Raw genomic sequence first — 14,823 nt, 5'->3', positions numbered from 1 at the left:
AACCCAGCTCAGCTGGGTTCCAAACAAAATCCAAGACCTGTACAACAGAGTATGAGGATGTGTACCAGGATAGGGAGGGAGAGGGGCATGACTGCCATGACATCAGCTCAGCAACCAAGAATAATCTACACAGTATGTCAAGACCACCAGCAAGGATTTTTCCTTCTCTCACGAGTCCACACCAGGACCATGCACCATGGTTAGCCTCCAAATCCCACAGCATATGAGGCACAGGAGGCACCACGTTGGTGCACTGGTGCACACGTGTAACACAGCTCCCTGCCACAGGAAGGCGTGGGGGACTAAGGCTGGAAAACCTGCCCCTTTTGGCAGATGGAAACAGTGAGGACAAGTTGGAAAGCCAAGCCCACTGTGTTCAATGTCTGTTCCTAAAGGACACCCTCATATGGGCACTGATTCAAGCAGCACCTCCCCAAGGAACAGCTGGGATGAAGACAGGTGGAAGCGATAGTGGGAGCATATGCAATGGCAATGGCTTTGCATCTCTCTAACAGAAGGGGCCTGCTAAGCAGTCACAGGATCACAGCAACATATTTCACCCTGATTCAGTGAAAGAAAACAGGAATATGTATGGCTGGAAACTCAGTACACCTCCCCAGCTCAGCCCTCCTTCTGGAACAGAAATGCTTTACAAAGTATCTTTACGTTCTACCTTGGCCTTCCTCTTACTCTGTCTGCCTAAAGCAAACGATCCTCCCTGAAAGAATCACAGTCCCAGCAGGGAAGGCAGATTTGACCATGCTCAGAAAGCTGGAATTGTCCAATTCAAGTAGAAATGCAAAAAATCCACCAGGGAAACCTCTCCTCCTCCTAGCTCCTTAGAGAAGAACATGTGACCAGGAAAAGCAGGTACTGGAGTGCTGCTGGCTGCTGGGATGAAACCCTGCCTTCACAAATCCAGTTGTGTTTGTGGGTAACAGCGACAGCTGCCCATCGGGCAGATAAATTAGCCCCAGCTGATACTGCAGCCAGGTCTAGTACAGAGCCATACACAAAGACACCTCTCACATTCCAGTTTTCACTGTTTTGCCTTCTGAATTGTTTATCTCGGCTCAATTCCTGGATGTGGATAAAACAAACTACATGGACTTTCTCACAGACAGGGCTTCTTGCTGTTCCCTTGACAAATACCACACTCAGTGAGTATGAGCCTGAAATCCAGAGGAAAGGAAACAACTGCAAAGGGCAAGAAGGAAACAGATCATTTGCCAAGGGACAGCACGAAAACACATTTCTGCTTTGAGTCAGAGCCTTGAAATCTTCCCAGGCTTCCCTCTCCCTCCAAAACACCATTTTCACACCAGCATCACTCCCACCATGGCAAACACCAGTGGGACTAAGGCAGAGGGTAGCATTATTTTCAAGAAGCTGCTTCACAAAGGTGTTATTTATTGTCTTAAAAGATGATAGGGCTCAACCAGGTTAGCTCTTGACCAGACACAGCTACCACAAAGGAGCATGGAGAGCTGGTCCACCTACTGGCAAAGCCCCAGAGACAGCAAGGGCAGATGAGCTGTGTGGTTTTCTCATTCACTTATCATCCCCACAGCTGTTACTAATTGCATTTCACTTTTAATAATTTCTTCCAAGGTAAGGACCTCTGCAGGCATTCAGCTTATCCTGGGCAGAGACACTATAGTGGCTATGGACATATTAACAAACTGCTGTGGATTTGGTTCTTGCAGTTGGCTTCTCTGGTGTCTGGTAATGCCCAGGCTTGCATAAGCCAGACTGAACACCTGGCTGCTGCACTTGTAACTAAACTCCCTCTTACCCCTGTGCTTCTGTCTCAAAAGGCATCTAGCATAGGATGAGGGGGATGGACAATCCCAGACTGGCTCTCCTCTACCCCTGGCCCACTTTTTAGCAACACAGTGCCTTCAGGGCCATCCACTGCTGCGCTGGATCCACCAACTTGATTGACAGGGTCAGAAGTTGTGGGGGCAGAAGGGCAGATACACACATGCACATGCAGATCATGACGGAGGCTTCATTTCTTTATTAAATCAGGAGAAAAGCAGAAGTCTTCCTGGCAATTCAGTGGACATGAAAAACGCATTCATAGCATTACTGGCATGGTTTTCAAGTTGCTGTTAAAATTCCACTTACATTATGCTACCTTCAACCTCAGAGTCTTCTGTGTTTTGGAGCAATACATTAAACTTGTCTTTTAGCAGCTGCATGCCAAGGGGAAATGAAGGTTTTGACATTTGACCCGTAAGGAAGGATGTGTGGCATTTGGAGCTACCCAAATAAGGATTTTAGTTGGATGCTAAAAGAAGCTGTGCTTTTAACAGTTAACTATTTTGACACTGTTTTTGTATCATGGGATTTCAAAGTGAAGTCCCTGATCAGGTGAATAAGGCAACCTCTGCCCTCCAAGTTCAAGTTTGCTTGCAGTTACATTCTTTGCACAGCTCTCTTTCCCTTTGGAAAGGTTACTTTTCACTGGCATGGACTAAAAAAAACACATTTGTTTCAATAAATAAGTGAGATTCCAAAGCAGGACTCAATAGCTAGCAGTGAGTTCTGAGGCAGACCCCACTGAATTAGTACAAGTATCCCAACAACAAAATAAACAGTACTACAAACACAACTGAACTGCACTGTCAAAGGGGAAAAAATTCCCTGAACTGGTCAGCTTTGAACAGTGGCTCAAAAACTTTTTTTCAGAGTGGAACAAGTTTTATTCCTAGGATCTTTTCTCCATTAGGAGAAGATAGATGTTCTTCAGCTATTCTCATAACTTGGGCAAGAATATTTAGGACATCTGCTGACATCATTAAGATCTGCCCTGCTTCACCCCTTAGCATAAGTTCCCACGTTAGAGCAGCACTTGTCACCCTGCTGGGCACCCTGCTGCACCTTGAGCCAGTTCAAGTCATTGATCTGACACGTGTTTTCTGGAGCTGGCTTGCTGCAGGACTAGCTTCTGAACGAGCTTATTCTGACAGAAGGTGAGAGCTGAACCCAGCAGAAGGACATGGCAGCTGAGAGCTGGAAAACACCACACAAGCTCCTGATTCCAGTTCATCATGGATAAAACAGAAGGCAGCATCCCCACCCTTCGGCTGAGACTGGAGAGGCTGAAAGACCTAATGGTACCTAAAATGACTCTGAAAGCACATGGTGTCTCCAGGGCCCATTTGGTCCTAGGTCACCCTAGACGTGTTTGAATAGAAGATGGCTATAGGGATTGGGACGTTATCTGTCAGGACACAGACTGCTAACACAATGAAAAGACAGCTGTTACGCTGCTCCCTGTGTCCTGAAGGACCTCGGGCACATCATTTAGTTCATCTGCAAAACAGCCTGATAATCTGGCTGAGGTGCTGGAGAATAAACACACTCAAGACTGGCACGATCTCTGCGAGCTTTGCGTGCACAGTAACAGCCCTCTGTCCCCAGGTCAGGTGGTTCCAGTCAGCAGCAGTATGTCAATTTGTTACACGATGACCTGAAACAAACTGTGAAGGAGCGTGGTGCAGTGGCGTATGAGACTATTTGAGAGGCCCTGATCCCAGGAGATGCTGAGCCTCTGTCTCACTCCCACCACTAGTGGGAGTGGATGCACTCGCCTCCCCAGGGGAAGGGGTAGAAGTTCTCAGACTGATTTCCACAGACTGCTGATATTTTGTTCCAACATTCCCAACATCTCCAAAATACCCAAAGCCTCTTGTGCAATGAACAACATCCCCAGCTTCCTAGCTACATGGTGGTTTATGTTACTTTCCGCCTACAACCATTTCAGGATTGGCTTTACAGACCTAAGTGGAAGACTAAACAATGCTGGAGCCATAGCAGGAGAATTTGCAGAGTTTTATTCCTTGTTTCATTTGGGCAATCCTTCTGCCTCTCATCAGAGACAAAAAAACTTGCCAACCTCTTAATTTAGGAATAGCACGAGCTCTGCATTCCAGTCCTGAATCAGCCAAAGGAGCCTTTTCAAGCTGGAAAGGGGAAAAAGAGTAAATACCTTTAAGCATATTAAAAAAAAAAGGCACCACAAAACAAACCACACCAAAAAACCCTCAACACCTGCCTTTTGCAGGCAAAAACCTGCTCTTGGGGCACTCTTGAAAGTGGCTTAACATCAGCATTTGAAAGCAAGTTCCAGTCCCTGCTCTTTTGGGTGCCAGAGTGCTTTCCCTGTCACTGCTTAAAACGAAAAGCAAACTCACAGTCCCACCTATACATTTAGCAAGCACAATGCAGATGGGAGCAACGATGTGAGTCTGAAGAGTATCAAGTGAAACTGGCAGGTTCCGATTTTGTTTTTGTTATGGGTTTGGTTATTTTGGTTTGGTTGGGTTGGTTTTTTTTCCTAATGGCTACAACAACCTGTTAAAAGTTTTGTAATCTGAAGAGAGCAAAACCTTTTCTGGATGTCCAAGCTCCTTTGCCAAGACATGCTCAACTGTGAATATTCCAGCTGCATGTTTCACATCACGCTGGTTAGGGATGTGCCAGTATTTTTATTAGTCACCCCCTATGGATATTACAGAGCACTGCATACATTAAAGTGTTCTTAAACTGTGCTGTTTATGTCTGTGTGTATTACACACAGAGATACAGTCAAATAAATCACACTAATTGTAAAGGAATAAAGATAATAAAATCAAGCAAAATACCATGTGAAGTTAACATAATTCTTCAATGAAGTCCATTAAAAAAAAAGGTAGCATTGACTCAGAAAATCACCTCTCAGCCCATCAGTGCAATGCCCTCCACCCCCCCCCCCCAACTTCTTGTAAAAGCATAAGCCTGGAAGTCAGTGCCAGATTCCTTAAATCGAAATGCCCTTGGCTTCTTCTGGAGAGTGTAAAATTCATTCCCTTGACACTCATATTCCATAGTCAAGGAATATTTCACATCAACGTGTTCTCCAGACTCCTGGTTCTCTCCACAACCCTTCACAGCTGGGCAAAGGAGCAGGGACAGGAGTCAGGACCAAAGCAGTCACAGCCTGGGTGCATGAAGCAGCAGGTTGCAATGTGCAAAGTTTTCTCTGATGCTGGTTTGTTTTCACTTGCCTCTCTCCATCTCTCCTCCTTGAGCAGAGCAGTGTGAGCAAGTACCCGAAGTACTGTGCACAGGTACCCGGCTACATTCCCATCCTCACAGGAAGGGAAGCTAAGAGGTACAGCCCGGTTCAGAGCACTTTTAAATAAAGCCTCAAGAGGGGAGGGAGGGAATTTAAAGTCGTGCTGCTGAACTAGTTATGCAAACAGGGTCAGAGCCTCAGTCATAGCTAGGGGAGCAAAACCAGCAAGGATGCAGAAGTCAAAGAGGGGTGATTACAAAGGAGAAAGCGCTGGTTTCTGTTTCCAGCCTTGATTTGTCAATTTTCAACATCCCATGGAAAGGGAAAGAGCTTGCAGCCGATCGCAAGGGAAGTAGGCATTAATACAACCAAGCTCTGCTGTATCGGCAACCCCAGGAGCGCTTCCTCCCACAGCAATCACAGCAACAGGTCAGGAGCCTGTTGGTGTCCCTGTCCCCAGGGCTGCGCCCTTGGAAGATGCTTCTCTTCTCCCTGCACCCAGTGCCTGGACCAGGGAGGGCCTGAGGGCACCAGGACCCCCACGGGAGCTGGCAGAGCACACCTCAGCTCCAAGGTGGGCTCTGCTGGGAGGATAGCCATAAGGAACGGGTTTCTCACACAGCAGGGCTCCCGCAGTCCCTCAGCCACCCCCTTCCCACCAGGTAGCACATGGTCTTCCGACTCTGCCTCTTCCCGCATCTTTGGGGGATCCATCACCCTTCAGGGGGATTTTAGTCCTCCATTAAACTCAAATCTGAACGTCCACTTTCCTCTGCTCCCCAAAGGACTCCTCTGCCCCTCAGTTGCATCTCCCCAGATTTCACCCTTATCTGTCCCCATGTTTTTTTTTTTCACTAGAAGACCCCAACATCCAGCCTGCCCCCCAGAGCAGTCCCTGCATCCCCACTCCGTTACAACTGACCCCTAGGGTTCCTGTCCCCTGACAAGGAATCCTCTCTAACCCCCGGGGTAACTGCACCCCCAAATAGCTCATTTTCCCCACACCCCCAGGAACGCACTTATGCTTCATCCCCCCTCAGCGCCCTTCTCATTCCTGCCCCCTTTGTTCTTCTCTAGACTCTCTCGCTCCTCTCCCGCAGGGATTCCCCTTCCCTGCCCTCGCGCGGGGTCTCTCTTCCCCAGGAGGACCCCCTTTAGGTCACCCTTTAGGATTCCTTTGTGCCCCGGACCTTTCGGCGGCCCGCCGCCCCGGCGCTGGCCCCGGCACTCGGTCCCGAGTGCGCGGTGCCCCGCGCCCCATACCCGGTGCTCGGTGCACTGTCCCCAGTACCCAGTACCCCGTGCACTGTCCCCAGTACCCAGTACCCCGTGCACTGTCCCCAGTGCCCGGTGCACGATGTACTGTCTCCAGTGCCTGGTACTCGGTGCACGATGCACTATCCCCAGTACCCGGTACCCGGAGCCCGGTTCCCGATGCACTGTTCCCAGTGCCCGGAGCCCGGTGCTCGATACACTGTCCCCAGTGCCTGAAGCTCGGAGGGCGGACCGCACCCAGCCCCAGGTCCCCGGTGGCCGGAGCGCAGTGCCGAGCGTTCTGTGCCCCGTGCCCGGTGCGCTGCTCTGGGCGCGCCGTGCCGGACCCGCGGTGCCCGGGGCCGGGCACTGCTCACCTGCGGGGCGCTCGGCGCTGGCGCCGTACTCGGCCGTGTCGCGGCGGCGGGCGCAGGTGCCCTGTCCCTGCACCAGGGCTTGCAGGGGCAGCTCGGCGCCGGGGTCGGGGTAGCAGCGCAAGCCGGCGGCGCAGCGCGGCGTGTACACGCCGCACGCCTCGGCCTCCAGGCGGGCGCACACCGGGCAGCAGCCGCAGCCCGGCTCCCGCACCAGCTCGGGGCAGGGCGGGCGGGCGGCCGGGGGGCAGGCGGCCAGGCGCTCCGCCGTGCAGGGCGGGCAGCGGAACAGCACCTCGGGCAGCGCCGGCCCCGCCAGCGCCAGCGCCGCCGCCGCCGCCGCCAGCAGCAGCCGGGGCCAGGCGGCCCGCGCCGCGCCGCGACCGACCCCGTCGAGCGCCATGGCGGGACTGACGGGTGGCGGGGCCGGCAGGTGGACGCGCCGCTCGGCCCCCCGGAGGGGCGGCGCGGGGCGGAGAGCGGCGGAACCGGGCGGCACGGCCCGGCACAGCAGGGCACGGCACAGCACGGCTCGGCTCGGCTAGGCTTGACTCGGCTAGGCTCGGCTAGGCTCGGCTCGGCTCGGCACGGCTCTGCTCGACTCGGCTCGGCGCGGAGCGGGGCTGAGCGGGGCCGGGCGCGCCGCGGCGCCGCCGGGTCCTAGAGCCGCCCCCGCGCCCGCCCCCCTTCCCCCGCGGGGGTCGGGGCTGCCCCTCCCGGAGGGGAGAGGGGATCAGACCCACAGTGGGCTGGGAGCTGCCGCACAGGAGATTGGGGTTGACCCAAGGAGGAAATGGGGAGTCTGACCAGCACGAGGCGAGGGCCTGCGGCAGTGGAGACAAGGTCTCCCCACGGGGTTGTGGATCTGCCTCGCAATGATGTTGGGGTCTGCCTCGCTGAATACAGTGGTGCCACGCACAGAGGGAATCAAAAATGCCCCACAGAGACATCGAGTACATGGGGGGGTGGAGATCCCACTCCACAAGGGGGCTGGGGTCGTGCCCAGTGCTGGGAGAGGGGGAACTGGGTGATCTCCACATCCCCAGAGAGACATGAGAGGGTAACCAGGGGGTAGGCAAGGTCCCACTCTCACCCCACTGCCCCAGAAGTGCCAGGCCTAGCATGAGCAGCCTCATTTCAGCCCATGTCCCACCATAGGGATGGGGGCCAAAACCTGGGCTCAGGGTGACATCCAGTCACCCACCAAATGTTGGGCCTAGGAGCCTGTTCCATGGGAGCAGGACCCTGAGGTTGGGTAAGACCCCTTGGAGATCCAGGGCTCCATGTCCATAGGGCTGCGCCCACAGGGTATTTCACCCACTGATCAAAGCTGCCTGCAGCCGACTCAGCACCTCCCCTGTGGCACTGCCCCATGAGGATGCCCAAAAGCTGCGGTACAACCAGAGGCACAGAGACAGAGCTCTCCAGGCTTTGGGATTTTGGTGTGGAACACCCATTTCAAACCCTGTCACTCCTCTCCCTGCTGCCTGACCATCACAGCTACGCCGAGGATTTTAAGTACAAGGGATATTACATAGAGGTGACTTTTTTCCCTAATTAAAAAATACTAACAACAAAGCCAAAAGAATGTTAATGAAGCTGGAAAATTTGGTTAATCTCTTTGTGGGGTGTATGGTTAAAGTCAGGCACTGAGCTTAGCAGCCTGAGTTCTCTCAGCCACGGGAATGTCAACTTTGGGGCAATTAAAGTTAAAATTTGCTGCTGTAATTTTTTGTTGTTCTGGTTTTGGTTTTTTTTCAAATTAAGAAAAATGCAAAATGCAGCTGTTGACTCCTCATGCGACACAACTTTCAGCACAGGATTACTCACGGCTTTGGAGTTATACAACAACATGTTTGTTTGTGGCATCCATGAGTGCAGGATGTGATGATGGACTGCAGCATTCAGCATGCTCTGTGAAATCCCTGTGATACATCCTGGGACCGAGTATGCAGTCCCATCCCGGTCTCTGGGTCTTTCCAAACAATAACTCGGGTTTTACAAGAGTTTAATCAAGCATGGTACTTTTCTCTGGCTGCCCATCATGCTGCAGATACATCACCATAGAGGAGCTACCCACTTGCTTTACTTTTTAAAACACAGTATTGCTTTTCTGCACCTTGCTTAAGCTGGGCACTGATTTTAACCATGTCCATTTCACTTTGGAAAGAATCCAGTTAGTTTTGGGGTCCCTGCAGCAGCGGCACTCATTTGCTCCAAGGCAACAAAAATGTTCCCTTGAAATTACAAGCAAATAACAAAGAAGTTTTTATTCTCTTTCACTAAAAAAAAATCTATTTTATGTTACAGAACTCAAATTTTAGCCTGAGTGACTCAAGGAAGTCTCCAAGAAGACAAAAATAAATAAATAAATAAATAAATAAATAAGAAAAAAAAAGAAAAAAGCTCAGCACAGAATTTGCAATCTCACAGTGGAAAATGGGATGCACAGGCCTGCACACCAGCAGCCCCTCAAAAGCCTCCCTTTAAAGCAGACTTGCTAGTGGATGTTCAATAGAAAATGGAGCAAATTGTTTTCAGTGCACACTCACAACTTCTCAGGGATAGCGGGAAGGAGAGTCTCAGTACCTTTTTGTGATCTGCTGTTGACTTCACTAATGACTCACATTTGGTTCCAATGAGATATTTTTATATGACTAATGAATCTATATTTGGAGGCGTAAGAGGGTTTGGCTAATTATCTGTTGCAGTCAGTTAAATATTCCAAGTATTTGAAGTAGGTTTTCTTCCAGTGACAAATGTTATGCCCTCACGGTCTGTCTTCTGGTGCTTTAAAAGCAGCCCAGCACTTTGACTCTTACCAAGCTGACATCTGGGTTTCTGCGTGCGTAAGCACAAGAGATGGCCTGAACTTAATTATACAGCAAACCAATCCTGCATTTTTTAGGTGGCCAATAGGTCAGTCCCCAAGGGGCGATTTAAACCCGATATTTCAACACGCACTTGATGCTTGCAGTGGCCCATTTTGCTGGGGGGCATTTACTGGGGTGCCATTAATAACTCCTGGCAGGGGCAAATTCTTTATAAGCACCATTGTGTAGGCTGCTTGTGCACAAATCATTTTTCCACAGGGAGGGCTCGAAATCTGATGAGAGGAAGGTAGAGAGGAGGGGGAGGGAAGGGGCTCTGCCGGCTCAGCTGCCTGAATTGCAGGAGGACATTAAACATAATGATCCTGTAGGGAAAGAAACCGTACGCAGCTCAGATGTGGGAACGAGCCAGGATTTCCTGTTCATATGCCTCCTTAGTAGGTACTCGGGCTGTTCTCCTTCTTTTATCGCCGTCATTTTCTTTGTCAGCCATCGAAGCAATAACATCGGTGCAGATAAAATGGATCAGATGTTCCCCCTGCCACTGCTGCTGCAGCCTTGAGCTGGGAGACCTCTCTGTGCTGCTCTCCAACTCCAGCAGAACAATAAAGAAGATTTTACAGCTGTTGTGGGGATGGGGGGAGGCGGGGAGGCAGAGGGAAAACAGCTTGAGTGCCCGTGGCCAGCTATAATTTCTCCAGTGGGTCTTTGCTGACAGTTTTAGGATTAACAAGTGAGCTCTGTTCCCAGGCATTTACCCCTCTGGATAAGCTGGCCTGTTTGTTCTCAAGGGTTTATTTTACCCTACAAAATATGGCATTGCCAAACAGATGTAGGCTTGTTCCTAGAAAGGCAAGTTATAGCTGAAGCTGCATCTCACAGAGGCTTTAGCCCTTGGAATTGTTTGGAAATGCTACAGTATTCCTCCGACCCTTTTCAGGGCAGTTTTTTCCCACAGACGTGCTGGTTGATTCCTTTATGGCTCTGTCCTTTGTCAAGGATGAATTAGGAAAAATAAACTCACAAACAAAAAGTGGAGGCCCAGCACGGAGATCCTCTTGCTCCCAATGATTAAGAAGTATTTTACAGCTCTGAGTGTGTAGAGGGAGAAAACAAAGTGCCCTTCTGCCTTTTTCTTTCCCTTATTTTTGCTTCAGGGGTAATGGGGGACGGGGGGAGGGAGGAGAAAGAAAGAAAAAAAAAAAGAGTCAAGAAGATTAAAACAGTCATTATTTTTGAAGTCCTTCTTTTCGATAGACTGACACAAAGTGCTTTATGGTGAGTGCTGGAGGAAGTCTCTCGTGTCCTAGAGCTGGCATAGTGAGGGGCAGGTGATGAGGAAGGGGAGGCTGCAAGGAGGAAGGCTGGGACTGATGTACTTGGTGGCCAGCATCCTACTTTCTGCCTGGAGATTCAGCAAACTTTTTCCATGAATAGAAGGTTTGTCAAGGTGCTGGATCCTGTGAATTGCCATTGATTCACAGTGAAGCACATCAGAGTTGGATGACAAATGGTCTTCCCTCCCTTGCCCCCATCCCTTCCCAGGGGGTGGCAGGGGACATGCCCAAGGCCAGGGTGAGCCAGCATCAGGGGCAGAAGAAGCTCTGACCTGATCCCTGTCCTCTGAACGAGGAACCCCTACTCCCCCCCAAAAGGAACAAAATAGCCTTGAAATCCAGGCTATTGGATGCCAGGGAACTGGTTCTCTGGCCCTCCCCGCATACTCCTCAGAACTGTAGGTCCCCGATGCTCCAGCCCCATGCTGCCTTGCCCCATGAAACTTAACCTGACTTCAGACACCCCAGTTCAGTAGCTTTGCCCACCAAATTGGCGTGGTGGGAGTGAGCTGAGCAGAGCAGTGCAGGGAGGAGGAAGGCACTGCAAGGCCTACTTGTTCCATCCTGCCCGAAGTGCTAGCTGCTTATAAAGGCAATCAAACTGAAAACAGCAAGCTTTTCATGAAATAAAAGAACGGCCCAGAAATGAGTTGCCAGCATCATGTTTTCTTCTTCCTCAGGGTTAGGTGCCCAGAGGTTCACTGCAAACCTTACCTGCACTGCCAGGGTTACACCTGTGGTTACACCTCAGCCTCCTGTACTTGCCCCCACTCAAAACTCATCAGCATGTGTCACACTTCCAACAGCTCTTGTTCTCTGGAGCTTGGTTGGCTCCTGTGCAAGGAGCACAGATACTCTGCAAGCTCCTGCAGCTCTGGTCTGCACACTTAGCTCTGCTACTCCACAGGTCACACTCAGAGGTAGGTCTGAACCTGCCTGATGCCCCAGGCACCCCTTTCCATCCTCATATTGTTTTCCCCAGGTGCATCAGCCCAGCCAGAGTTCAGATGTCAGCAGAAGGGTCAATTATAGGCCACTTTATTTACATTTACCCTATCTGAGATGTTTTTAGAGCAGCCCTAAATGCATTATCTATGAGCCTGATCCAGTAATTACGAATGCTTTGGAGTGGTTCAGGCTGGTTTGTTTAGGTTTCTCCAGCACTGATTAGAGATTAGCAGAGCTAAAACCACCCATTAGCTGGAAGGCATAAAGCAGTGGTGGTTCTCAGGCTCAGGGGTCAGGTGCTCCATATTTGCCCATCTCCCAGGCACTGCTGCCTTCCAGTGGAGGGGGAAGGGGCTGGGGCTGGGGAGGCAGGATGTCACAAGTTTGTCTGGTCTACAGTTGCCATACATAGCAGAGGCTTGTGGATTTGGACACCCCAGTAGTCAAACTCCTCACTCATTCTGAAGCATCCCTCAAAGATGCCTTCATTAGTCTTAGGTGCACAAAGCAGTTTGAAACCAAGCAGCTGACCAGGAGGAGACGATGAAAAAAGGTTTCAATATTGACCTAGGCTGGTCAGGCAAAGTGACTTGGTTTTAGGGATGATAAAACAAGAGCAGAGAGAATTTTTGGGAAGACTGTCCTTGATTTCAGCAGGTACTAGGGTTAATTTCTATCAAAAGAGGACCTGGCAAGGAGATGTAGGAGATGTAGCTGAGGGAGGGGAACAGAGGGCCTTTATCTCAGGCCAAGGTAGCAGCGCATTCCTACTTTAAACAAATCTCTGTTTGAAGTGGGCCTTGGGTGGCTTGAGGACCTGGTAGTATCCACAGCTTCTTTATTACTGTTTCCCAGTGGCAATCCTCAGGATATCAGCAGAAGGTGGTTTGTTTGCAAAGACCCTCAAACTTCAGAAGCTTTACAGACATCACAGAATCCCAGCCCTAACCTATAGGGAATGGGGATTAATACTGTCCATATTTGGTGGCTAACAGCCCAAGCTTCTTACCTGAGGACCTGTTCTTTTGGCCTCAGAGACCTTCCATCTCCAAGCCACTCAATCATGATTTCCCTTCAGTGGTAGGAGTGCTCCCACAAATTCATGGTGGCATAAGAGCCACCACATTGCATACACCTACTGAGTCTTCCAATATGCTCCTTGGTTTCTGTGGGGATTTAGATCCCCAGGTAAAAATTAGATTAAAAATCCCTTTGTTTCGGTGAGTCCAAATGCTAGTGGGTCCAGCTTCTTGGAGAGGGCTGGGACAGCCTCCCAGCCTCTGGAATAGCAACTGGGCAGGATTCCCCTAACAGATATGAGAACCCAAAGATCCCTTTGACATTTACATTGACAGGCATTCCCTCAGTGCCTGGTACCCTTTGAGCAAGGCAGCGGGATGAAAGCATTTCAAAGCACACATAGATGCTTAAGAATTTTGTTAGCAGCATCAGCCAACATTTACACTTGCTCTGTATTTGCTGTTGGAAAAGTAATAACAGCTTTGGAGAATCTACTCAGGAGAGAAAACAGTTCTTTTCAAGGCACCATGCTGGGATACTGCTTTGAGTAACAACATTGCATGCGGGAATGGAGTGGAAAGGGGCTGCAACCCCAGGGGGAGCAGGGATTGCTTACACGAGTCCACAGAAAGTGCTTGGATGGAACAGGATGAAGAAAAGGAAAATTTGGTGTGACTACATATTATGAAAAAAATCCAACTGCTGGTGTCTATGTCAAAGCCTCCTCAGGGAGGTAACTTTATTTGTCTCATGGGACAATATAAAACAAGTGCTGGAAGAAATACAGGGAACAGTCTTGTTTTGGCTGGGGCAAGACAGGCCATTCAGATCTTAACTCAGAGCACAGAGCTCTCCTAGGGCAAGAGAAGTATTTGAAGGTACATTTACCTCTAGCACAAAGGAAACCCCAGATTCTCACAATCTCCTGGGTGTTGAAGAACAGGAGATGGTCCAGGACTAGGGAGCACGCAGGGCTGTGCTCCCTTTGACCCCCTACCAACTCCTAAAACAAGAATTTTTCCAGTACCATTTCCCTGGCCTTGTATCTGCACCCCTCTTGGGTCTGACTCATTTCTGGAGATGCAGCCAAGGCAGAGGGAGATGGAGCCAAGAGCTGAGGGGACAGAGCATCTTGCAGAAACAGATCCTCATCCTACAGCTCCCCTGGCCTCAGATAAGCTCTGTCCCACCTCTGACCCTGCTCAGTAGCAAAGGCAGAGACCCCTTGTAGGCCACTTTGAAGCAACACAAACTCTGCCCTTCTGCCTCCAGACAAAACCCCTTGCCCTTCTCAGCAACAGCACGGGAGAAGGACTGAGGAACCAACTCTGTATAAAAGTGTCCTTTCCTGCTCTCAGCTACAGAGGAACATTTCTGACAAGCATCATGGCCGTTCAACCAATAACAGTCCTTAACCAAGGAGCCAACAGAAAATCACAGGGCCTCAACTCACAATGTTTAATCATATGCTTTAAAGCACATGACCCGTCAAGACATGCGTGGGAGGGGGTGATTTGGATGATCTCACTCCAAGGTAATAGAGTGAGCCCTCCTGCACTGGTGTAGCCCTTCTGAGACAGCCAGGCACCCTGGCAGGTGGGTTTCCCCTTGCAGGACACTCCTACAGCAGCGAGTCTTTTCATTTCTTCAGTATGCTTATATGTACCAGCCTGTGAACACAAGCAGTGACATGCAGCCCACAAGCAAGATCCCTTCTGCAACCTTCTGTCCAAGCATTGCTGCTGGTTTCTCGCTTGCTTCTCTGGACCCTCACTGTGACAGAGAAGGAGCTGGACTAACAAGCTCTTTTCTTCCTTGCTAACATGGACACCCTGCCAAAGAAAAGGCATGACAAAAGTAAGAAGGATGAGGCACCACTGCCCAAGGCTGTATATTCCTTTCACCCAAAGAAAAGATCCCCTGGTGACCCCACAAACTAATACCTCCTGGAGCCCCCCACCTCAAGCAAAGAGATGCTATGCAAAGCAGAGGAT

The 14,823-nt window shown here is 50.3% G+C and overlaps 1 protein-coding gene across 1 annotated transcript in view; it reads right to left on the bottom strand.

Moving 5' to 3' along the window:
* IGFBP2 (insulin like growth factor binding protein 2) overlaps nucleotides 1–7,290 on the bottom strand; it is a 59,039-nt gene extending 51,749 nt beyond the window's left edge. Inside the window, exon 1 of the mRNA XM_051786968.1 lies at nucleotides 6,697–7,290. Within this exon, the coding sequence (XP_051642928.1) occupies nucleotides 6,697–7,096 (400 nt within the window). The 5' untranslated portion in view covers nucleotides 7,097–7,290. The remainder of the gene's footprint in view (nucleotides 1–6,696) is intronic.
* Nucleotides 7,291–14,823: the final 7,533 nt, after the last annotated feature.

The sequence above is a fragment of the Manacus candei genome, unplaced genomic scaffold, assembly GCF_025592945.1.
Source record: "Manacus candei isolate 608988 ecotype Guabito, Panama unplaced genomic scaffold, ASM2559294v1 h1tg000023l, whole genome shotgun sequence".
In the NCBI taxonomy this organism is placed as follows: domain Eukaryota; kingdom Metazoa; phylum Chordata; class Aves; order Passeriformes; family Pipridae; genus Manacus; species Manacus candei.
This window is presented reverse-complemented; position numbering and strand designations above follow the sequence as displayed.